The sequence below is a fragment of the Hyposmocoma kahamanoa genome, unplaced genomic scaffold, assembly GCF_003589595.1.
Source record: "Hyposmocoma kahamanoa isolate Upper Pololo Valley unplaced genomic scaffold, ASM358959v1 78, whole genome shotgun sequence".
Classification (NCBI taxonomy): Eukaryota; Metazoa; Arthropoda; class Insecta; order Lepidoptera; family Cosmopterigidae; genus Hyposmocoma; species Hyposmocoma kahamanoa.
The window spans coordinates 17,946,187-17,971,442 of record NW_020653945.1 but is presented as its reverse complement, the minus strand read 5'-3'; the positions used below and the strand labels follow the sequence as shown (position 1 = coordinate 17,971,442).

The 25,256-nt window shown below is 35.1% G+C and overlaps 1 protein-coding gene across 6 annotated transcripts in view; it reads right to left on the bottom strand.

The window, feature by feature from the left end:
- The window catches only part of LOC113233455 (matrix metalloproteinase-14), a 57,598-nt gene extending 38,207 nt beyond the window's left edge, over positions 1 to 19,391 (bottom strand). For all 6 annotated transcript variants that reach the window (XR_003310696.1, XR_003310698.1, XR_003310695.1 and 3 more), the window contains exons 1-2: positions 19,093 to 19,391; positions 5,464 to 5,756 (exon numbers count right to left, since the gene is read on the bottom strand). Coding sequence is in view for 2 of the 6 variants with exons in the window: in XM_026468602.1 (XP_026324387.1) it covers positions 5,464 to 5,604 (141 nt within the window). In the remaining 4 variants the exon portion in view is untranslated. The remainder of the gene's footprint in view (positions 1 to 5,463; positions 5,757 to 19,092) is intronic.
- Between the last annotated feature and the right edge of the window lie 5,865 nt (positions 19,392 to 25,256).

Sequence of the window (25,256 nt, the reverse complement as noted above, 5' to 3'; positions counted from 1 at the left end):
CAGTAGAGCTGCTTGAGAAAGAGTTCGTCCAGGGAAGTACTGGCATCTTGCCCACTTCTGCCGCCAAGCAGTATTGAAATTACAGACAAAAGAGACTTGTCATGGCAGTGCTCGTCAGATCTTCTTTTTTTATTTAGGAACTTTTGTACAATGTATGTGCCAGTTCCGTCGTATCCTAAACTATAATTCGGGATACGATGAAACTAGCACATACTTACCTGGGCGGCGCTCCTGGAGAACCGATTCAACAAATAGTAACAGTCTTTTTGCCTGCTTCGCGTGGGGATTGCTTAGTATATTCGGTTGATCTCCAAGTGTCTCGCCATCCTCAGACCTTTGCGATTTAAATTTTAAAACTGAGTGGCACTGCAACTGTCATGGACAGGTGTGTCGCTTACCACCAGGCCCACGACTTGTTCGTCCCGTCATTTGGTATCATAAAAAAAACTAATTACATATATAAACGCTGCTGCCCATGCGTGTTCTACCCACTGAATGATAAGAGACTCTGTCAAAGACCTTTTCATGGTGGTTATTGTTGGAAGTTCCGATTAATATCGATTATTGAAACTCGGCAGTGTGAAAGCCCAAAGAGGTAAGTGGAACACTTACTTGCCTTGACACGACCTTGCTCCTTTGTAAATTGTTACTTTTAATTAATTAACAGTTTTGTTTTGGTAAATTTACGAATATATATTCAAATAAAGCTGTTATATTTAGATTACAGCGATAGTGGTTTAATGGGAAGATTGGTGCTTGTCAACAGACAGGTTGAAACCTTTTTTTCTTGTACTACCAGGTCGCGAGACGAGGTCGTGCGCCCTTTGATAAATGTCCCGCCTGTCGACGACAGTTCCAGGAAGTTTTAAATTTAGTTCCACTGTCACTGTTCCTCCTTCGGTCGACTAGAAGCTCCGAAACACTCCGTCCATATATCGTTGATACACCACCCATTCATACCAAGCGCTCTGCTTCCTCCTTTCTGATGCGTACAGCAAAGGAATGGAATACTCTACCGGCTACCGGCCGTATCTGTATTTCCCGAAAAGTATAATTCGGGGTTATTGAAGGCTAGAGTAAATAGGCATTTTTTTGGCAAACGCGTACCATCGTCGGTCATATCGTCGCTTATCATCATAGATCGTGGCCAAGCGTGTGTCTATTATTTATTAAAAAGGTACGCTGGCAGCTTTACCACTGCCACTGTGCCTGTCACCCTGAGACATAAGTTAACAAGTCCCATGTGCCTGTAATTTCATCAGCACTCTTAACCTTCAAAGCCGGAAAGCTGTAATGTGAGCATTACTGCTTGGCGGCGGAAATAAAACCTTGCCCAGCACGTACCAATTACTTTAATTTCTAAGTTATGTACATTTATGACTGTTTAGCAAAACCTTTCTCTAATGGTGGAGGAACACATCGTGATGAAACTGCATGTACAAAATGTACCTGTAATGTGCATTAAGTCAGAAGAAGCCGAATCTGGCCTAAACACGTGCCCAGCAGTGGCACGTATTGAAAGACATGGTGATGACTATGTTTAAATAAACATTGAAAGGTTTAAGTTATTTCGTACAAATATTTAATATTTCTAACTTTCCCTCATCCTTCATTCTACATTCAAGAGCACAACAAAATTGACTTCAGGCCGTTCTTATCGTAAACGATATAGAGTTGAATTTAAGTCTTAAGTGACGTGCTCGTAAATCTACAGTTTTATACAAAAGTAAAAACTTCGATGTGTAACAATATCAGATGGTGCAAAAAATAAACTTTAAATGAAGAGACTTACATATGTCCAAGGAATTGTTATACTAAAAAAAATTTACTGGCTATTTTGTTCTCGTTAAGTTTTACTTGTGATTCCAGTTTGTATCCTTTGTAGTTGTCCTTTTTTTGAACTACCTGTTACAGTTACTAACATAGTTATGTAAATCAGTTTCACAATTTGCCTGCGCTATTGTTAAGGCCCAATCATCAAAATTTTCATAATGTTTTCTTAAACACAAGTTTTTCTGCACTAATTTAAGAGTAGCCGTAATTTATTTATTTCCACAAACACAAATTACGGAAATACAACATGCACATACAAAGTGTTTTTAAATAAAGATAACATTGTTTAATTTTGTTGTGTATGACGTTTTAAAATGTTAGTAGCAGTCAGCTCGTTTGTCAAGGAAAGTACTGTCATCTTAACTTTTTCTGCCGCCGAGCAGTAATGAGAGAATTGCTGCGTTCCGTTTTTGAAGGGTAAGGTTGCTGGTGAAATTATAGACACATGGGACTTGTCAACTTATGTCTCAGGGTGACGGGCGCAGAGTCAGTGCCCCTCAGATCTTTGCGATTTAAAGTCCTTGAGTGGCACTGCGATTGTTAGGGACAGGCGTGTCGCTTACCACCAGGCGCACGACCTGTTCGTCCCGTCACTTGATATCATTAAAACAAAATTGTATTTTGCGGTCATAGTCTATAGATTGAAATAAACAATTACTATTACAAATAGGAAATGAAGTTATTTTTCCGGATTTAAATCGCGTATTTTTGTTGTCATGGTCAACCGTGACCATGAGACCAGTAAAGGGCCAGTAAAGGTTGGTTTGTTTGAAAAAAAAACTACAGTATCATTTACTATATGTAAATGTCACGAAAACCTAAGAACTCTTACTATTATTATAAAGTTTGTAACTGCGCCTTAACATGTCGTGGTAGGCCGCGACCTAGAACTTGCTAGTGAGTCAGCTGGCTTCCGAGAAACGTTGACCAGATTTTATAGCCGCGCCCTCTCGCCCAAGTTGTGGACCTCTGTTGTACTGTGACTCAGAGAATTGACGCTTGGTCACTTGTTATGTAACTTTATGGGTATACGACCGAAGATGGAAGTGAATGAAGTATTTCTAAAGCATGAGCACGCAGACAATAAATATATCTGCAAGGTGACAATTACTCTAAAAAAATGACGTCACAACTGCGAAACTGAGCATCGTGCTCTCTTTTGCTACTGTAGCGCTATAGTCATACAGCGAGTCTGTCTGTTTGTACTAACGCTGAGCCTGATAGACTCATAATTTTTGTCTTCGTAACTCAGAGATGAGCAAGATGGACTACATTTACTGTATTGGCGTTCAAAAGACTCCAATTGAACAAATTGTTTTCGTCTTTTCCAAACAGACTAAATCAAGTTTCTTGCACTGTTTAATACGAGAATGTTTGTTTTATACTCAATTGTCTCATAATTATGATATTTGATGAATGATAATGATAGCCCTAATTCATTAACATCATCATCAAAAACGTAACGTGTTTGATGGTCGATGCTTGTTTGTGTCAATGATATTATTGCACAGATAATTTTTGATAGAACTACGTCAGCTATCTGGGTATTTTGTTTATCAACTTTTTACGGTTTCCAAGTAAATAAACATTTATAATTTATTTTAAATAGGTATGTATTTCAGTATTATGCGTAGATTTATATTATAAGATATAAAGTAATGATAAAACCGGTAGGCTGTGATTACATATATTCGATATACGAGTATAAATACGAAATTGCACCTAAAAAATGGCACAATTGGTGTAATAAAGTCACATCTGCGAAATGGCAATATTTCAGAAAAGAGACTTAAAGATTCTACTGTTAAAATTAGTCATAAAATTTTTCGTGTTTTAAATAGAAAGGTACATTGAGACATAAGTTGACAAGTCTCGTATGCCTGTAATTTCACTAGTACCCTTCAAAACGGGAACGCAGTAATGCTCACATTTACTGTGTTCCTGTTTTAATACCACAGAAATAGGTAAGGTAATTTATGTCACACTTTAAGATCTGTAGTAATGTAGTAAGTTGAAAAGTGCAAGCGTCCTCCCCGTCGACCCCCACCCCCGCTACTGCGTTTCGCATCGGGCTGGTATTTACTCTAGCGCTTTCTTTTATAACCGCACAGAATTATCACTGCTAAGAGCGATCAAATGCGATGGAACAAATTTGGTTATTTATATATATATATACGTATTATATATATTAAAGATGATACTGTTCACAATTTATTACCATTGATTCACAACGAAGAAATACTACAGAAATGACGCATTCAATGAAATACTACCTCTACATATAATGACCAAATAGTGTTCAACATATGTTCACTATAGTATGACTCAGACACTTCGCAAACAAATCGAGAAGGTTAACAAGTTGCTCTTAAATATTGGCGGATGTAGCACTTCTCATCTTGACCGGATTGGCGGAGGGTTATGAATGAAGCATTACTACTATACATAGTTTAATTGATTTAGATGAGCGTGAGAGATTCTACGAATTTGAGTCATTGTTCCACAACGTACTATAATTTACGATTACGATAAAATGATAGCAACTTTTCCAAAGCTGAATTAATAATGATGAAAATTAATATGCCAGACAACCACGTCAATAGCCTGGTCTTTTTTTATGATGACAGATAGTTAAGTGACGGTCATAACAGCTGCAGTGCCACACGCAGTACTTTAAATCATAAAGATCTGAGGGGCACTGCCACTGCGTCCATCACCCTGAGACATAAGTTAACAAGTCCCATGTGCCAGTAATTTCACCAGCACGCTTTAAAACCAAAACGCGATAATGTGAGCATTCTTCTCATCTCAAACTTCTCAAACTTCCCCAGTTTGAAACCAGGCCATTCCCTATACTATGAGTACCAGAGCAACAGTGTATGCCAAACTGTGGCCCTAGTTATTATGAGTGTCTTGATTTTAGTCAACATTTTAGCCCTGTCAGGCCTCTCTTTCTTTTAGGTCATTAGTTGATAAAATCCGAATAAGATAAAAAAAAACTTCCAATGGCAAATCTTCCCTGCTTATCATAATTAACGTAATCGACGTTTTGAGCAAAATTCAGTTATTGACATTCGCACTGCTATTACAATAGTGTTGTAACTCAAAATATGTGAAAATCAAGATTATATCATTGCAGAAAGTAAAATTTCATTCTCTACACGTCAATAAAACTGTCGTTTGCATATTTGTAAGAAACTGTTAAAAGAAATCTACTTAACTCAAAATGAGACCAACTTTATGTAATCTAGTTCTGGTTTAAACATACAGTCATTACTCAAAAATATGAAATTTTTTCTCCCGTTATTTTAAATATATATGGCCAGTAGAAAATTGTTTAGATGTCTGCAATAAACTTTGACCTATACATAAATTTTCTCGGGAAATTCGTATTCGTTTTTCATCGATTCTGAGAAAATGCATTTTTTGAGTTAATACACTATTGTATTAACAGTGTATAATATATCTTATTTAGTCACTTTTATTGTTAAGCAAAATCAGGCGTAATTGATTTTTTATAGGTGACAATATCTCAAAGTTACCGAAATGCAATTGAATGCAATAGCGTTAGTTGTGACAACGAGGGCAGAAATGTTTAACACATGTTAGAAATAAATAAATACAACTTACCATTGCACTATCAGTGCCACCCCCGAAAGACGGCGCCGCACTACTCTTAGACAGGAAGACCAAGGTCGCCACAGCTGTCCACAATATCCTCAAACGACATCTCACGCTGAACTCCATTTTTGCTACACTACCTAAGCTCATTTATATAAAAGCAATATTTCTATAAAAAAATATCTTTTAAAAAAGACGGATTCTCATTCCTCCAATTATCTTAATAATAGATCTAACAATTGGTTGTACAAAATATCATCTATTATTGCTTCTGTCGGTTTGTTGTGACATGGGCGTTGGTTCTGAAACAAAGAAAAAAATGATGATTAATAACATATATTGGTTTTAACACTCACTGATAGAACGACCTGATTTCAAGGAACAGACTACCTCTATCTATTTCTACTAGTCACAACATTGTTACACGATCATAGAAACTTTGATCATACGGGTATATTACAGATACGCAACATGGAATTACATATTATGCGTTCTATATTTTCTTTGTGGTGTTACGTTCTTTTAACAAAATTTTTACATTACTGGCTAAAAAAAAAACGTGTTTATAAAGAACCCCTTGACGGGGAGGTTGTAACAAAGTGTAAATCGTCTGAATCTCATTTTATTAAACGCCATTTGAAAGACCCGTATGTTAGATCCGAAAAAATAGTTTCATTATCATTTGAAAGTTTAAAAAAATTATTGAAATTTTTATTTATACGTAATATTTAGTTATCCATTTATCGAGAATGTCAATTTATCGGTTCTATTCAGTAATTTTTCTTAGTGAACTTTCAAACCGTGTTTTCTCAAATCCACCATTGAGTTACAACAGTGTTTGGTTTCATTTTCAAAGTTTAAAACTTTCCATATATAAATAAATATACATATATATTAGATAACATCACAAAAGTTTCCCCTATCTCAAAGTGATAACTTAAGCACTTGTGTTACGGAAATCGGAAACAACGATGGTACCACAAGCACTCATATCTGAGACAATATAGAAAAGTTAGTTTACCACATTGACCCGGCCGGGGATTGAACCCGAACCTCAGAGATGGCGACACCATGAAAACCGGTGTGTAAACCACTTGACCACTGAGGTCATCAGAAATTATTAGCTGCGAAAAAGATTGGCGCATTAGATATGAGTGAATTAGAATAAGGTAGTCGGTATCACGACCTTCCCGTATTGTTTCCAAAATACCTATCGCAGCGGTGTTATACTTTATTATTAATTTTCAAAGTAGATCGATTTCAAATTCACAATTGTGTTTAAGTACATTTTGCGGTTTTACGTACCAATGACTATTAAGTTGATTATTTTTCGTACTTTTATTACACTAATCGTAAATTTTAACCTGTTTATATTCTAATATAAACGATTACGAAGTGACAAATATTATGTTGATGAAAATCTGGAGGTCAGAGTAATCTTGGAGGCGCAACACGTCATATCCGTGTGACTCATTCACGACATCTTTATGTATTTACACGTACGTGTAAACGACAGAAAAATAGCATATTTGTATCTTTTTATCTGCTGTTCAATGTAAATTAAAAATACATATTTTTTTCGTCAATCGTCGTACGTATGTTTATTTATAATACATTTTTTGTATATTCATACTTGTAATTAGACTGTACGTATTCCAAAAAAATGTGAAAAAAAATAATATCACAACCTAGTACATCGAGAGCCAATCAAGCTTGACAGTACTTTGGACCGTTCTTATCGTAAATGGCATAGAGTTGGATTTAAGTTTTAAGAGTCTATACTACCTCAAATGGCGTTGGTCGATTCCTCATAAAAGTGAAAATGTTGAATGAATCACTTAGAAAAAAAGTTTATGGAATTGCGTCTATTTGCCATGTTTTTTTAAAATCGGTTGCATTACGGATGCATCTCCTAGTTTGCCACCCTTAGACTTGGAATATTTTTTTCAAATTTAAATCTTTCCCGAAAAAAGGAATCATACAAATCTGTTCACAAACATTACTATATATACAAAAAAAAACATACAGACCAATTGAGAACCTCTTCTTTTTTTAACATTAAAAATATATAATAAAATTGAGGATATACTATTCGCTGACTACTACTACTAATACTACGGTGTGGAAACACGGTTCCTAAAAATTTTCATGACAGAAAAAAAAACAGAAACTGACCTAGAAACTTTACAAGAAAACCGCTGTGTTCAATAGGTGCTTTACGAATACCAATGATTTTTATTACACCCACGGAACTAAGTCGAACACGTATACTATACGATAATATTTTTCAAATGGCTTTAATTTCGTTTGAAAAAAAAAAACTGAAATGGAGCCGGTGAAACTGCCGCTCAACCCAAGCAAAATGGTATTGGTATTAGAAAAATTATAGACTCTTACGTATCAAGTTTGACGTGCTTTTGACCCTCCCTGACCTAGAGCCATTAGTCATTTTGGGCACTAATTTTAAATATATCAAATTAAATTTTTTTAATATTATATATATCAAATTAAAATTTGATTTGTTTTACGAAAACGTCAAAGATACACGTATATACATATACTTGTAATAGATACATGTTTTGTTAAAAAGTAACAATTCACTAATTTCGTGATCTATTTTACTTCTTCATTGAATTTATTTCCGTTTATTTATAATATTAAAAGATGCCAAGTTAACGTTAGAAAATTCAAAAAGAAGATTGTGTTAAAATAACATTTGATAGTGTATTTACAAACCAATATACCATATATACTTTTTCGTACAAAACGTCATACATACGTGTTTGCTATGTTGCCAAAAATAGACACAATGTAACCACCATTACTACAATGCGACGAGATAATAGTGTAATCATAAAAAATGTTTAATTTTGACATGTTATGTTTAGTTAGTGCAGTTTTTAGTTTCATAACCTAACGTATGTTGCTAACACCAATTAGAATACAACTGATTTTTTTTTTAATATCGTCGTCGGATTTCTATCAGCTACCCTTTGCACTTGGTCTAGACAGGATGTACTCAATCGGAAGTAATTTTTTTTGTTCTACTTTTGTTAACTTGCATGGTATATTGAGGTTTTAGGTTTTCGCGATTGTTACACATAGGAAATTAAACTATTTTTTCGGATTTAAATCGCGTATATTTGTTTTTTCGAACAAACCAATGTTTCCACACGTTGACCATTGTTTGAAAAAACAAATATTCGCGATTTAAATGCGGAATAATAGTTTCATTTCCTATATATGGCATATTGTTAAGGATTAGCAGCAGAGCTCCTTGTGAAAGAGTTCGTCCAGGGAAGTACTACCACCTTACTTATTTCCGCTGCCAAGCAGTAAGTAATAGTAAGGCAGGACTTGTCAACTAATGTTTCAGGGTGACGGGCACAGTGACAGTGCCCCTCAGGTTCTTTGCAATCTTAAGCTCTGAGTCTGCACTGCGACTATGACTACACAATGTTTTAAGGCCTTCTGTAATTGCTTATATATATGCTCTTCCGTTAGTATCTATTCTAAGAGATGGGTGTATTACAATTAAGAGCTCGAAATTGATAGATGAGATTTATTTCTGGCAAGAGGTTACATTGGATTCGTTCGTCTACACTCAACTGTATTTGAATGGGTTTTATAGTTAAGCCATCCACATCGTTGATAAAATTGAAGGCTCAGTACTGCTGTATATCCATAATCCCCTCCCCCTGTCGCAGATTGAACCGAAGTTGTGGCTGTAGCAATGTTCCGCTCGTTGGAGCATGTCGGCGGAGGCTGCCAAAATCAGTTTCACCCGCGACATTGGCCATTACCAAACTTTATTTGCCCAAACTTTTTGCATCTATTACTCACTTAACTCAAAAGTGCAATCTAAATGTTAGCACCAATTTATCACTAATTATGTCTCTGATTAAATTTTAATCAATGTCCTAAATCACGAGATTTTTCTAGAATATTGGCCAATGGATGGTTTTTGCGGACGATCCACGAAATACTTTACACCTAGTTTTAGCATCTTTTTTATTATTAAAAATAACTTAATTATGATAGTATTTATAGTAGTAAATCTAACAAAGTTCTTCGAATTACTATAACTTCGAGGTGTTGTCCCGTTGAGTTTCCGTCGCGAAGGTTTTTTTCGAGTCGTTAAGTTTTTTTTCATCGCCGTTCGTGACATTCGAGAATCCATTCAATTAGGAAAAACCTACCTAGTAATTTAGCTACACTAACGATGAGTTGAAGATTACGGTCTAAAGCCACAGTCATGGTTTATGGGTGTACATGGTAATCCGATCTTTGAATCAATAATTTTCCTACAACACAGTGAGGTCACCTGCACTAACGGTAATAATTGCATACACTACGGTAATGTACGGTACGTAATGTACTATTTCATATACATCCCATATTTGTTCTCATTGTAATAAAGCCACTACTGTAAAATGACAACTTTTTAGGTGAGAGGTTTAAAAGATTGTACGAACAAAATTTGTCGACAACTTTTTATGCTTAAGAATCGATACTACCTCAGCTCCAAATCAATTTTTTTCTGTTCCAAGACGGTTCATTTTGCTTGGGAAGAGCGGCAGGGACCTAGCTTTATTTCAGAATTTTTTTGTTGCAAACGAAACTGAAGCCATTTGACAAATGAATATCGACTGTGTAGTGACAACCGGTACTATCTCAATTTTCTAAAGATTCCACTTTTTAATACCATTTTATACCATTTCATACTCATGAAATAATATAAAATGGACATCGTATAGTTAATATTCCATTGTTTTATTTAAAACTGAATAAAGTTAACTTTCATATATGTACATTTACATATATGTATGTAGACATACGTCCAATATATAAAACCCTATTAATACATATCTAATGTACATCCGAGCAAAAAATAATTGCATACAGCGAGATGACAAGAACATTCCTTATTTTATAAATGCACATGTATTTAATATGTGGGATCGGTACCGCTATGAGTAAGATGAATCTTAATAAGAATTCTATAGGGTCTTACTGAATAGTGCAGATTTACCCGACCCTGCAGGCTTCCTTCTTCCGGATACTTGTCGGCAATACTAATAACTGTCCTTATGTGACCACTACAATGGGTGTGACGTTATTATATAAAATACGACTGATGTATGGATGAAATCATAATAATTTTGTTGTTGAAATGTCGTATTATTTTTTTTAAACCGGGAGTGTTACAAATTTACTAGGAAAAAGGTAAACCAATTTGACTTTACTTTTTACTTTGTTTGTACGAGTATAAAGTTAATTCGTACCCTCGTTATAAAAAAAGCAACAAGTTACCATTTACGATTACTGTGTTCCGGTTTTGAAGGGTTTGTAAGGGTGCTGGTGAAATTACAGGCACATAGGACTTGTCAACTTATGTCTGTGGGTGACAGGCGCAGTGGCAGTGCCCCTCATATCTTTGCGATTTAAAGCTCTGAGTGACACTGCAACTGTTATAAACAAGCGTGTAGCTTACCATCAGGCGCACGACGTGTTCGTCCCGTCACTTGATATTATAAAAAAGTGCATGCGTTAAATGCTTTGCTCAAATATGAAAGTCACAAAATAACACGAACTACATCAACCAAATTATAATATATTATGTGAAATTTGATAACTCTCCTATTTAAGCATAAAAAAGTTATCCGAAAAATTGTCATTTCGCAGATGTTACTTTATTAGACAAGGGTTTCGCACCCTATTATAATATAAAAAGAAGTCCTTGAATCGAGAGAGAGAAGCAGAAGTGTGTTGTAATTAACACATAGATAGTACGTATTATTTTATGCAGAACTGCTGACCAAACAATCTCCGTGCAAACTAGATACGAGCCAAAAATGTCGTCGTGCGTCTTCCACGGTATTCTCGCGTATGCTTGAGTATGCTCGCGCATTCACGAGAATTCCGCAGCTGTCGTCGGCCTGGCCTGGCGAATCCGCAGGACGTGGCGCGAAAGTGAGTGCAGTGTGACGTCAAACGGCGACGAAATACTAGAGCCTCAAGGCGCGGTCGCTGGAATACACGAGCATTTCAACGACTGCGCAGCGAAGCGAAATTGACGCTTCCATTCCAATCCGTTCCACCGCAATGTAAATGGAGCCTTAGGGTGACGGGCACAGTGGCAGTGCCCCTCAGAATTTTGTGATTAAAAGTTCGGATTGCACTGCAACAGTTATGGACAGGCGTGTCGCTTAACACCACACACGACTTCTTCGTCTCGTTACTAGGTGTCATAAAAAAAGACTTAGGTATCTATCTAAATATCTTTTACTAATTCCTAAACTGTTCTGTTTCGATGGAAAATTCGATGCTAACATTCGCTAAAACACATATGTTTATGCAATTGTAGCGATTAACAATCAGATCAATGTCATGGCGCAATTAACCCACGTACAATCTGTGTCCTAACATAAATAACGTCCATTGTGGATGAGCAATGGCTGGTTACACAACTTTTTTATTTACGTAAATATTGTATTTGTTGTAATCTCAAATGGTATGTGAAATATAGATAAATAGATAAGTATGATTATAGAAATATGTCAAATCAGTCAATACGTAGAAATAAAAACGATAGAAGTTATATATTATTTTTAATATCAACGTTGTAACTATATAATCGTTAGTTACTGGGTTACCGTATCATGGTAATAATTTAGTGAATAAACAAGAAAATTTTAGATTTTGTTTATTATATTTTATTTCTCCACCCAAATAAATGAAGAAATAAAAATTGTACTATACTTTAAACACGTTATAGTTACATGGGCATTCAACTAACATACAATTTCCAGAACTTAGTTTTCGAAAATTTCTTCCACATTTCTAGAACAATTTTTAAATTAAAACTGTTTAGTACTTATTTGTTTTTTTAATTCTTTGTTTAATTACAAAGATGTTGTTTAAATAGAGCCTTAGGAATATCTTCCTTTATTTATCCTTTATTTCTATTATCAATACAGTTGGCATCTCCATGTATACGTATCTTAAGTGGTTGTGTAAATAAACACGTCGATTCTTTTTATATGTGATTTTGATGACTCACAACTAGGACTATGAACTTAGTTGGTCATAAGATATTGCTCGTACGTAACACATGTAAGTAGGAGCGTGTGTAAATAATTCGCTTAGAAATAATGTAATTAGGTTTATCTTTTAAGAATGAATCAGTAGGATATCTGAATTAAGTACCTACTGAATTTTTACTTACAACGTACTTGGTGATTGGGATACTTGGGAAAAACTAATGCGTATATTTATAAAACGAACTTACATTTCGACTAAACGAAAATGGCCGGCTAAGCAAGTATTTCGTATTTACAAAACGGACTTTGTCTAAGTTGAGGCATGAAAATTACGAAGTGTGAAAGAAAATGAATGAAGTCGTGTGCTTGGTGGTAAGCGACATGCCTGTCCATAACAGTTGCCGCTCACGTCCACTTGTACTAAACTTAAATACATCTTAAACCAATGCTTCAGTTGATAGTACACTCTTAACATAATGTTTTAAGAGTATTTTTTGCATTGCAAAGATCTGAGTGGCACTGCCACTGCGTCTGTCACCCTGAGACGTAAGTTGACAAGTCCAATATGCGTGTAATTTCAGCAGTACCCTTACGACTTTGTACACCTGTACAAGCTTAGCTTCAACCCAGAGCAGAAGAAGCACGAAAAGTATTTAATTATAACACGCGCCAGATGTTAATTTCTTTGAATGAAACCAGTGAAGTTTATTTACATGCCTCTACAATTTCTATTCACACATTTGGTGTAATAAGGCCACATATGTTAAAATAACCATTTTTCAGATGTGAGGCTTAAAGATTCTACGAAGGTCAATAACTTTTGTGTACTTAAATACATCGAGTATATAACCTAGAGTAAAACAATAAAATAGAGACGAAATGTCATTTAATTAGTTTGAAAACTATTCTGGCATATCATTACTGTGACAACTGCGCTCCGATTGGCCAGTCCGAATTCGAAAGATTTGACGGGTGTCGTCAATTGTTTCACTTCAAATCGACCATTTAACTTGAGCTTTGCTATAATGGACGAAAATTGCAAAATTACATATTTAATATTTAATTACCGATGAAATTTGATTTCGTTTGTTTTGTAATTAGATGTTTTGCTGTTTTCCTCCACACCACCAAATGAAAATTATCTTTCTTATAATAAGTACAGAATATTTTTGGAATATACGGAGACGTACACACAGATCATTTGTTGGCGCTTCTATATTTCAGTGCAAACGAGAGTTGATGTTTATAAGTGATGTATCACTGATGAGTTACCAGGAATGTAAGGTCCTTATTTCGACTCTATTTCTGGTTATATACTCGATGCTTAAAGGACTATCCACACATATCCGGGCCGTGCCCGGGACGTGAGTGGGGCGTGCTAGTTTGTATGAACTGCGGGCCCGTCCCGGCCCCGGCCCTGACACGGACATGTGGACACAACGATATTTTTTTGAGCCCCTGACGGAGCACGGCCCGGATATGTGTGGATAGACCTTTAATCGGAGAGTCACGAATTGTCACATGTACAGAATTTGTTTTATGTAGTCCATTCTTATTTTTATGACGTTCATGTGATAAAAACACTTTTGAGGTATGATCACATGTGACTTTATTGTACGAAGTGTACGATATTAAAAAGAGCATTCAGTTCACCTGGCATGGCAGCTTCTTCTTTTTTTTTTTAAAGCAGAAACATTGTCTTTGGCATGATGTTCCGTGCTATAAAATTGTTTTCTTTATTAAGTATTGGTATATTGTTTGTTTAGCATCTGTTATATGTAAAGGTACCTTCACATACAACATTTAATTTAACTCCACTTTTTTTTTATGTTAACATTGACTGATATAGTTGAGTACCACCACCAGCGACCCACATTATTATAATATGTATTTGAAACAATTAAAGAACTGCTAGTTACAATCCATATATTATGAACGTACTTACGTATACATATTGTTCTAAAACTACGTACTCATCTACATGCATAACCTCTAAGACGCCGTGTACATCAAAACGTACAAAATATGTGAAATGATTCACTCCTAGATAATATCCTATTATCAAGTAAACGCCCTGTGTACTTTATAATTAAAATATTGTGTTCGAATTTGGCGCTTATCTACATGACTATAGGGCCTAAAGAAAACTCTTTAAAAAATTCCGGTTGCGGTTTTCATACAAATCTGAGGACGAACTTGCTTGGACGTGAAATAAATATATTTTAATACACTTTGGGCTTTTAACGCCCATTGTCGTCTTAGAAGGATAATATGTATCATTTATTGTGTATTGAGAACCCATTATTGTTCACGTATGCATACTAAAGCGTTAGTCTCTTTGTTACTGATTTGCTGAACATCTATTACATCCTAAAAGGGGTTTAAATGGAATTAGTTATTTTGTTGACTTATATATTATGTATGTATATTAACGGTCTCCGTGATAGAGTGGCTCGCACACCGCACGGATCAGTGTAGAAAACTAGTTATCTATATTGTCCCGGGTCTGGGCGTTTGTGGCATTGTCGTTGTTTTCGATTTCCATAATACATATTATTTAGCTACTTACTTTGGGATCAGAGATGTGATGTTGTCTAATATTTATTTATTTATTGACAACCTGGATGGGATGACCCAACGGTTTGCACTGTGGGCACTAGTTGTATTCTGGGTTCGATTACTAATAGGATCAAGTAGCGAAATTAACTTTTCTAAATTGGTTTTATGATTATTTATGTGTTCTGGATAAAGACTGCGGAGTGAATTCGGTTACTCTGGTACTAATAGTACATGGAATTCTCTAGTTTGAGACCAGATGACTGGTGGTCATCTTACATATTATTGTTATTATTTCCTGGTTTTTTCTTCAGCCTGTTGCCTGGTTTATTATTATTACGGTCTAAAAGATCAGTATTGAATTGAGTGAGGCGGTATTCCCCGGCAATGGCAAAGTCGACCGGGGTCAGGGAATCAATCTCAAGAACCGCTAACAATACGTACCGTATCGAGCTGAACCGCTTCCTGCCTTTGTGCTGGAATTCTTAATAAAATAAAAAACTAAGATATATTATTGTGCTAATTTTTTTTGTTATAAAAGAAGAACGATAAATGCTGAATTTTGGCAATATTTTGCTATAAAATACAAAGGTTTATATAATAAACAAATCGCACATGACAAGTAACATAGTATATCTCAAAAATTGCATTATATACGTTTGTCATTCGACGTATACGATTTATACGCAATTTTTGAGATAAAATATAATGTAACGCAGTTTTTGAGATAATACTGTATTAGTTGTCATGTGATGCGCTTTTCTTCTATCAAAATGAGGAGTTTTCAAAACGGACCAACCGTGAGATCATTCGTTATCAACAGATAATGATATCCTCATTTTTATCTGATAAGAACTTCACGTAAGGTTTGCTACACCTCGCTGTTTTGTTAGAAACAATGGCATGGATTCTTTTTTATTTTATTACGTTTTTGTTTTAAATTCTATTTGAAAATTGCGACATTTGCGTGTGTTTCAATATATTAATAATGTGTTTAACTAAAGTAATGGATAACTAACGTGTTTAACACGTCAATTGTCTCTAACTATTTTGATACTGCAAAAGCTAACCACACGGGGTCTTTTAATGCGCAACTATATTTTCATCCACCATTTTTTTCCAAAATATCCAGGACGCGTGACGGATTAAGTCGAATTTTTGATTGACATAGTTCCATCGAGTCCCCGCCGCCGTATCTCATGATTAAGGATTACGGACTGATTCGAAACTTGCCGTGCTAAAATTTTACATAACTACGTCAGATATCCGTTAGTTTAGTCAATATCTCTGAGCCTCATGGTAGTTTTCGATTTTAAAAAATGGTAATAAAGTATCCCCGTATTTAATAAAGTAGCCTCGTAGGGAAACTCTGTACCGTGGGTACCATGGACACACACATAGACAACCACAAATTACAACCAAACTCACGAGAACAATAAATGTAGACCACACAAATATTTCTCCCGCCGGAGATTCGAACCCGGGACCTCTGCGTGGCAGACCAGCGTACCCGGTCCCAAAACCACGGCACTCCCTGTACTATGAGTACATGAGCAACGAAATTACTTCTGGAGCACTACCCAGAAAACCCACGCTAGAATCTGTTTTCGACCTGCATCGTAACATTCTGCTCCTTACATTCTTTTTGGCCATTGATTTTCAAAATTATAGTTCCATTTTTATGTTTGACTGTATCCTTCAAACTAATATAACATTGAATGTGAGTTATGCAACAGAGAGAACCGGGTTCAATTTTGACATCCTCAACAAAAATCTATTTATTAAAGTTCATTTCTCAAACTTGACCCACCGATTACTCCAAATGTATATATAAGATAACTCCGGTATGTCAAACCATCAGGCATTTTTAGCAGCAGTACATTTCCTTGTGAAACAGTTCGTCCAGGGAAGTACTGCCACCTTACATACTTCTGTCGCCAAGCAGTAATGTCAACATAACTGTGTTCCGGTTTTGAAGGGTGTTGGTGAATTACAGGCATATGGGACTTGTCAACTTATATCTCAGGGTGACGGGCGCAGTGGTAGTGCCCCTCAGATCTTTGCAATTTAAAACTCTGAGTGGCTCTGTAACTGTTATGGCGTGATGATAATGATGTAATGATAAGGCATGTAGTTTAACATCAGGCGCACGACTTGTTCGCCCCGTCACTTGATATTATAAAAAAAGACTAACACGTTTGTGATGCGTACGTTATTTGACAAAAGACTAACACTGCTGTTATGAAAAATTACAAAAAAAAACAGGCATTTAGTATAGTTATTTACAATACTACACAGACAACAGCTGAGCACGCCCACCACAGATAAGACAGTAAATTATGCGAGAATATCCTGAAGGTCCTGATGACTCTGTAATACAAATATGACACACTAGTTAGTATTCGAACTACGACTGACACTGTGTTCTTTGAGTGATTCAAAGTTCATTTTCAGTAAAGAGATTTTACAGTTTTCTTTGGACCTAAAAGCAGTTACGTTCGTCTATATTATTTTAGTTTTCTACACAACAGTTTAAATCTAAACAACAATGCTTTTCTGTTTGTTTAACCAACATCAGTAAACTTTGTCTGTGGATCCCAGCCCTAATATCTATTGCCGATCGACCTAGGTTGCCCAATAGTTTATATTGTGAATGCTGGATGGGGAGATCCGGGGTTCGATTCGATGGTACCGTCGTTGTTTTCGATTTCCATAGCACAAGTGGTTTAGTTACTTACTTTGGGATCAGAGCAAGGTATGTGATGTTGTCTAATATTTATTGTTTATGTATTAATAATAATAACGCACATCTCAAGTTTATTATAAAAAAAAATAGCACAGGGAATTCCCTAGTTTGAGAACATGCAATTGGTGTGACTAACTGTTACATTATTATTTTCTATACAATACATCAGACGGATTGATGAGGTTTATGTTGAATAGGAAACTCTATTCAGTTATATACGGAAAAGGAATTAAATATTTCTGTTTTATTTTATGTATATTGTGAGTAATATAAAGCATGACACTACCTATCAATATAACTATAAAAACCAGTTGCTATGGAACACGTAACTTCATGTATTTGCTATTATGCGAGGTACCGCAAATTGCACCTGATTGATTGTCTATATTTTTTTATAGGAACCAATTTACAAAGAATAGATAATCTTTACTCATCTGCACAATGGACAGGAAAATCTTAGTGGATTAACTTATTAATGCGCTTTGTCTATACTACCTGTAAATGTACTTTGCGTTTTCATAAGTGTAATACGAAATGTAGACTTTCATTTGTTTTTAAAGTCTGATTTGAAGTTATGTTTTCAATTTTGGAAATTCAAATGTCGTTTATTGATTTGTTTTAAGCGACATCTAGAAGTCACCAGAAACTTCCATAACTTTTTATCATGACAAATATTTTTAATATTTTTACGGTGTTTTCCGTTTCCTGTTATGGTTGAAAGCCTATTATAGTTCAACGAATTTTGATGTTGATTATTCTTATACACGTATTTCAGGTATATGAGTTTACTATAGGATCTAGTCACGTAGTTGGTATTTGTTTAAAATCTTCTTTATTACTCAGAGATTAGCACATCAACACTGGGCTTAGTAAATAGAGACGCTGCGACCAAAAATTGCGTTACTTTTAACTGTCTATTGGCTCGGAAAATTTTTGTTTCTGTCAAGTAAGCATTTTAAGTGGAGAATTATAATTTCAACATTACCTTCTATAAAGTTTGAAAACTTTCTAATTTAGTTTAGGACATTGCAGTGTAAATAAAGTATTTATTCAGAGTAATAAATAAAATAGTAAACTTTTTTATCACACTGCTTATTATTTGGAATTCAATATAATTTCTTGTATTGCCTGTAGGCAAATAATTACACGTGGACAGGTGACGATACCGTAATTCGGCTTATCGCTCGCTATCTCAAGTATTTAGCACATATCAGCTGGTAGCGAAAAATTCAATTCGTTATTTTAAAATACGCAAGTTACTTAATGGAAATTATGAATGTTTTAAATACTCACTTCAATTGTGGTCCCAAAAGTGGTGCAGGCAATCCTCACAATTTGAAATGTCGAAATCTTCCCGTTTCACTAGCGCGACCACGTCCGTACCTCTATTCTAATACCGGAATATCGATAAAAAATAGAGTCCGTAGAAAAGCACTCACAACGCACACGTTGAGGTCACCAAAGGTCCGGCGTATTCACTTTTTTCTTTGCAGTTGCACGAAATTTCAAAGAAAATGTATCGCGTGCCGGGAACGAGTATCTGCGATCGTGGTGCCCCCGAGTGGCACTACCTACCGCAGCCCGCGACTTTGGGTGAGTGTGCGCCGCGCCGCCGGCCCTCACTTATATCCACACGTCCTGCGCCGTTTACCTCCGCACGCCGCTGCCGTCTCTAACACCCGTAAAGCCTAACACCGCAACTTTGTTCAGTTAAGCTCTCTTTCGCCGAATCCTGAAACTTTACTCGCGCATTGTTCAAAATATTCTCAGAATATATTTGAATGCTGCTGGCATTGTATAGTCGGAATGTTTTGGTGCAAAGTAACAATTTATTTCGTAATTTTACTCACAGCTCTGACCTAGATAAAAATAAACAAGACCTTTTACAAAAAGTTGGCTACTGTCGAGGGGATTTGATAGAAATACAAAAGGAAAACATTGTTTAATTTAATAACATAACAGAAATGTGAATGAGTAAAAAATTGTAAAACTTTTTCTAATTTGATTACAAATTCGCAAACATAGTAAAATTTCCACAATTCAGAGAATTTGACATAATTTAAAAAATATATTAAAATTAAATAACAAATATGAATGAATACACTCCTAAGTCAAAAAATGATAAAACTTTATATTTAATTACAGATTCGCACATACACTAAAACTTCCATAATTTAGGGAATTTGACAAAAATACAAAATAAATATTAAAATTAAAAAACATAACATAAATGTGAATGAATGAACCCCAAAGTGAGAAAATTATAAACATTTTTATAATTTGATTACAGATTCGCATACATACTTAAAATTTCTACAATTTGTGCAATATTTATTCATAAGTATTAAAAATTTCTGGATTGACCCGTGTTCAACATTGTGGATTACTTAGAACCACTTTACCTTAGAAAATTCTTATTCCTAAGAAAACAACCAGTAATGTTTCCGTTTTACACTATTCTGCCCTATTATTAAATGGCACCACTTAAGTCCTAGAGCAATTTTTCAAGAAGCACCACCAATCCAGTATTTTCATAGTAAAGCCAAGTTCTGTATAATATAATATCCAATAACACTGAAGAAATTTTAAAAAATCCACAACTTGTATTATATCATAACACTGAAAAGTCCCTTTAAAGTGATTGCAATACTCTTTTGAGAGAAATTTTAACGAAATACTACAAAAAAATTCTATACTTGATTATAACAGAACTTGGCTTATACACTGCAGACACTTATAACATAAGCGCATTCATATCAATTGTCTCAAACGTATAACAGTGTAATTGTACCATAAATCATAGGGTGCTCTGTAGCTAATGATTTCTCAAAGTTTGCACAAATTGCTGCGGAAGATTATATGTACACTCATATAGTTTCCTTGTAAATTGTGAAATACATTATGCATCCTTTGCCTACAATACACAAAATTCCTTCACATACACAGGAAAACAAATTTGAATACGAATTTAAGTTGTAAAGTTTTTATAGAATCAAATTGTCGCTAGTATGAAAGAGCAAAATGTAAAAAAAAAATTAAAAACAACGGTAGGCTCGAATTTTCACAAACAAATTTGAAACCACGTTCTGTAACAGTAAAAATTTTCTAAAGTTAAAACCAAATATTATTAAAAAGCCCTCATAACGAAATCAGCCGAAAGATACCTGATAGATCACAACTAAAGCACGTCGAAGAATCCAATTTACTATAACATGTGACGTTTTTCTTAGAATTGCCTCTGCATATTATTTTCCTAATACGTTCTATGAAGCAAAATATTCTTTTGTAATAACTATATTCCATACCTACGAGATTTAAAACAAATTAATACTTACTTAAATGCCATGTGCAAAAACATTTGGCCTCTTATCTTTTATTTTCATACCAACAACATCGTGATTTTATTTATGGTTATAAGTTTGTGTGTGAAAATGTTTGTGTAAAAAATGAGTAATTAAAAAAAGAAAGATGTACTGTCAACCTCAAAACGAACAGTGCGCACCTGTTCAACATTTGATAAACATCGACCTTTATCAAATGTTGAACAGGTGCACATTATCTATTATGGCCTTTGGCTAGATTTTCTACATAACATATATCTTTCTATCGAACTCTTAGGTTTTCGCGATTGTCACACATAGGAAATGAAACTATTTTTCCGGATTTAAATCGCGTATATTTGTTTATCAAAACAAACTTTTTTGTTTTGTTTGGTTTGTTTGAAAAAACAAATATATGCGATTTAAATCCGGAAAAATAGTTCCATTTCCTATAAATATTTCTATTTCTCACGATTTCCTTGACGCATTTGTATGTGTGCCTTTTGATAATGATTATATTTTTCTACACTTTCGTTCGACTCATTGCCAATCTACACTTTCTATTGTTTTTGACGAATTTAAGTTTTAATCAAAGCAGCGTTGCATCATAGGTTCTTTGATGTTTTTCAACACTTTGAACGCATCGATCATTTTGCTCCTGACTGTGGCGTGATCGCCATGTTTGAAAAAAAAACTAAAAAGATTCCAATCATCTTTATTTCATAGTTAAGCAAATTGCACTTGAAATCTTCATATTGATTAATTCTACTGCTCATTCGTAAGGCAGATTAATCTGAGAAGAATTAACAAGAAACTCTAGGGGTTGCTCTGTGTAAATATACATTATTTCAAACATTTTAGATCGAGAATACCTGCAAAAGCTAACCAAGTCACCGCTACGGATTTTTGTCATCCAAATATACAGAAACTGTATATTAACCTTTACCCGTAAATGCCAAATTTTCAATATCAACCAGTATCTTGTTATAGAAGCAAACACATTGCCCCTTAAATGAATTTGTGACATTATGACTTTTTGAAAGGTAGGTTAGGAATCGCTGATGAGCGTTATCATGAATGCTTGCTTCTTTCGACATTCACTGTAAAATACATGGTAATATTCGGAATCGAATACCAGACGTCGATTACGATATACATACATTTAGATAAACAAAATACTTCACATAATCGACTGCCTGTGTTGTCTGACAAAGCATTCGATGACAGTGTTAACCTTCCAGCCGCCTTCCGACTTGGCGCTGGCGGGCCATTGTCAGCGTTCCGTTGTGACTAAGGGTGACCTCACCAGGTTAAGGCCGCGGGTGAATTCACCCCTACATACATAATATGTTAGGATAACTTATGGGTTCTATGAAATTTGAAATTTGTGGTACTGCAATTAAAAGTCAATGTCAAATAATCATTTATTCCGTAGGTAAAATCATACACTTGAAAATGTCTAAATGAAATTCTAGGGATTGCTCTTTTCAAATAAACTTAAATGCTATGGAATATAATTTGAATCATATTTTTGTGGAATCTAGACTTATGTCGTCTTTCCATACATCTTTATTCAACACGTAGTTTTCAATTTTATGCTTCATTTTAATATTATGAATATCCTCTTTCTTAATGAAATTGTGTAAATTTTTTAAACTTACTTTTAAATAAGGATTGGAAAGACTGTATTTTCGAATAACTAAGCGCTTAAGACCCAGCGGTTAGCCCTATAGGCGCTAGATGCGGAGGTGCCGGACACGAATCTAGGATCAGTTTCGAAAACGAATTTTTTGTTGATCTAGGTGTTCATTTAATTTTTCTGGTGTTCATAGTGCAGGACATTTCCTACTTTTAAACAAAGTAAATGGTGTGGTTGTCCGGCACTATATTATTATTGTAGTAGATAAATTGTATGAGAATGAAGTGAACAATGCAACAGAAATGGGCATAAATATAGGAGAAACGCAATAGCAAAAATGTAAGTAATTCACGACACACATTCACTCACAATCAATACATCTAAAGTAATACAAAACGAAAATGAAAACGAAAACATAGCAAAAAATAATAAAAAAGACCAGGTAGGAGTTCCCGACAATTATTATTATTATTAGTTAAGTGTAAAACAAAATGGAGATTTCATATAAATATTACTTCATTAAAAGTAATATTATTATCAGTTTTCACTGTTCTTCAGCTGTGTTTCTACCATGAGTATACTGTGACATTTCTCGCTAGCGACAACGTAAAATATTTGTATACAAAATGTCACTTCATCTGGGCGCTGCATAAATTTGCCATACAAAATTGTGAAGTAATTTACGCGGTCGCTAGCGACAACTGTCACAGTAAACTCATGGTCGAGGCACTGCTTATAGACCCAGGTACTTTGCTGACATTGGGTTATTTTTTCGTACCCTTGTTGGTATAATAAAGCCACATACGTCAAAAATGACTTTTATCACATGAAAGCTATAAAAATATTACAAACTACATGTTGTTTCACGTAGATGTGAAATTTTATAACTCTCCTATTTAAGTTTTAAAAAGTTATCAAATAATTTCGGTCCTAGACTCTATATACCTCTATCCTGAAAAGTTATTATTTTGCCGATAAGGCCTTATTATAGTAAGGGTGCGAATTGTGTCATTTCTACCATATAGACGCCTCACTAATCGTTTTCCGGGATAAAATAAGGAGCTCAAGTGCTCCTCCTTATGAATGAGTTCGTCCAGGAAAGTACTGCCACCTTACGTATTTCTGCCGCCAAGCAGTAATGTGAGCATTATTGCTTTCCAGTTATGAAGAGTAAGGGTGCCGGTGAAATTACAGGGACATGGGACTCGTCAACTTATGTCTTTTAATGACTGTGCCCCTCAGATATTTGTGATTTAAAGTACGGAGTGGCACTGCAACTGTTATAGACAGGTGTGGCACTTACCACCAGCAGGTTTAAAAAACCATGCAAGTTCCAGGCAATTCTTTTTACGCCCAAAAACTGACTGGATAAAATTCGTATTACGACATACATATTTTTTGCAGACTTCTCGCTGGTTATTTTGTCTATGACTGGGTATCTTTGTCTTGAGTAGCTCGTGCTTTTTAGTGTAACGTTCAAAACCATGGATGAATATTTACCGGTAAGTTACGGTGTTATATTTGTCACTTAGTTTAAGAGAAAAATAATATATACGTATTATTCATGTACGAAAATAAATAAAGACACTATATAATAATCATAATCAAGACACTATATTATAATAAAATCAATATACCTCGACTGCCTCGATTTGTGCGGTTTAAGCTCATCGCAAAGACTGAACACCATGAATTGCTGAGCCGGTATAATTATTATACAGTTATGCACAAAATTATTCAATAAAAGCTACACCAAGACACTGTACACTGAATGGTATAATATGTGTGGATAGACCATAATGCTGTTACTTTTTGACAGATCAACCGTGAACAAAATGTCAAAATAACGGTTGTAATACGATATTGCCTGCCAAACTTCGGGCAGAAGACAGCCTAGTGTCACGTGACCGCTGACTGGCTGGTATTACCAGTTAATAATACAAAATTACAAGGCAGATTAAGCAGGTTAAGGTTACGGCGTAAACTGCGTCGAAATAAGAGTTCATATTAGCCCCACAGGTGGGCGACTTCATCGTCTGTCACTTGGTCTCATAAAAAAGCCTATTTCTGCCGTCAAGCAGTAATATCAGCATTACTGCGTTCCGGGTTTGAAGAGTAAGGATGCTAGTGAAATTACTGGCACATGGGACTTGTCAACGCAGTGGCAGTCAGATCTTTGTGCTTTAAAGTTCTGAGTGGCATTGTAACTGTTAGTCTAGTCACTTGGAATCATAAAAAAAGGTTGTACCGAATAAAAATATTGCAAATCAAAATACTACTAACTCTTTCACTAACAACTATGGATTTAACGAGATAGCGATCATGAATTATAATAGTGAAAATGTCAATCCCGTATGAAGTAGGCTTATAGTTATTGATTTAACATTTCGGTTAAGCGTTGTTACAGGTCGGCTACCAGTTGTAGAAATGGTGAGGTCATCATGACAGGGTCAAGGTTTGTTGTATGGTGTTCCACTATAGTACTCCACTGCGTTATC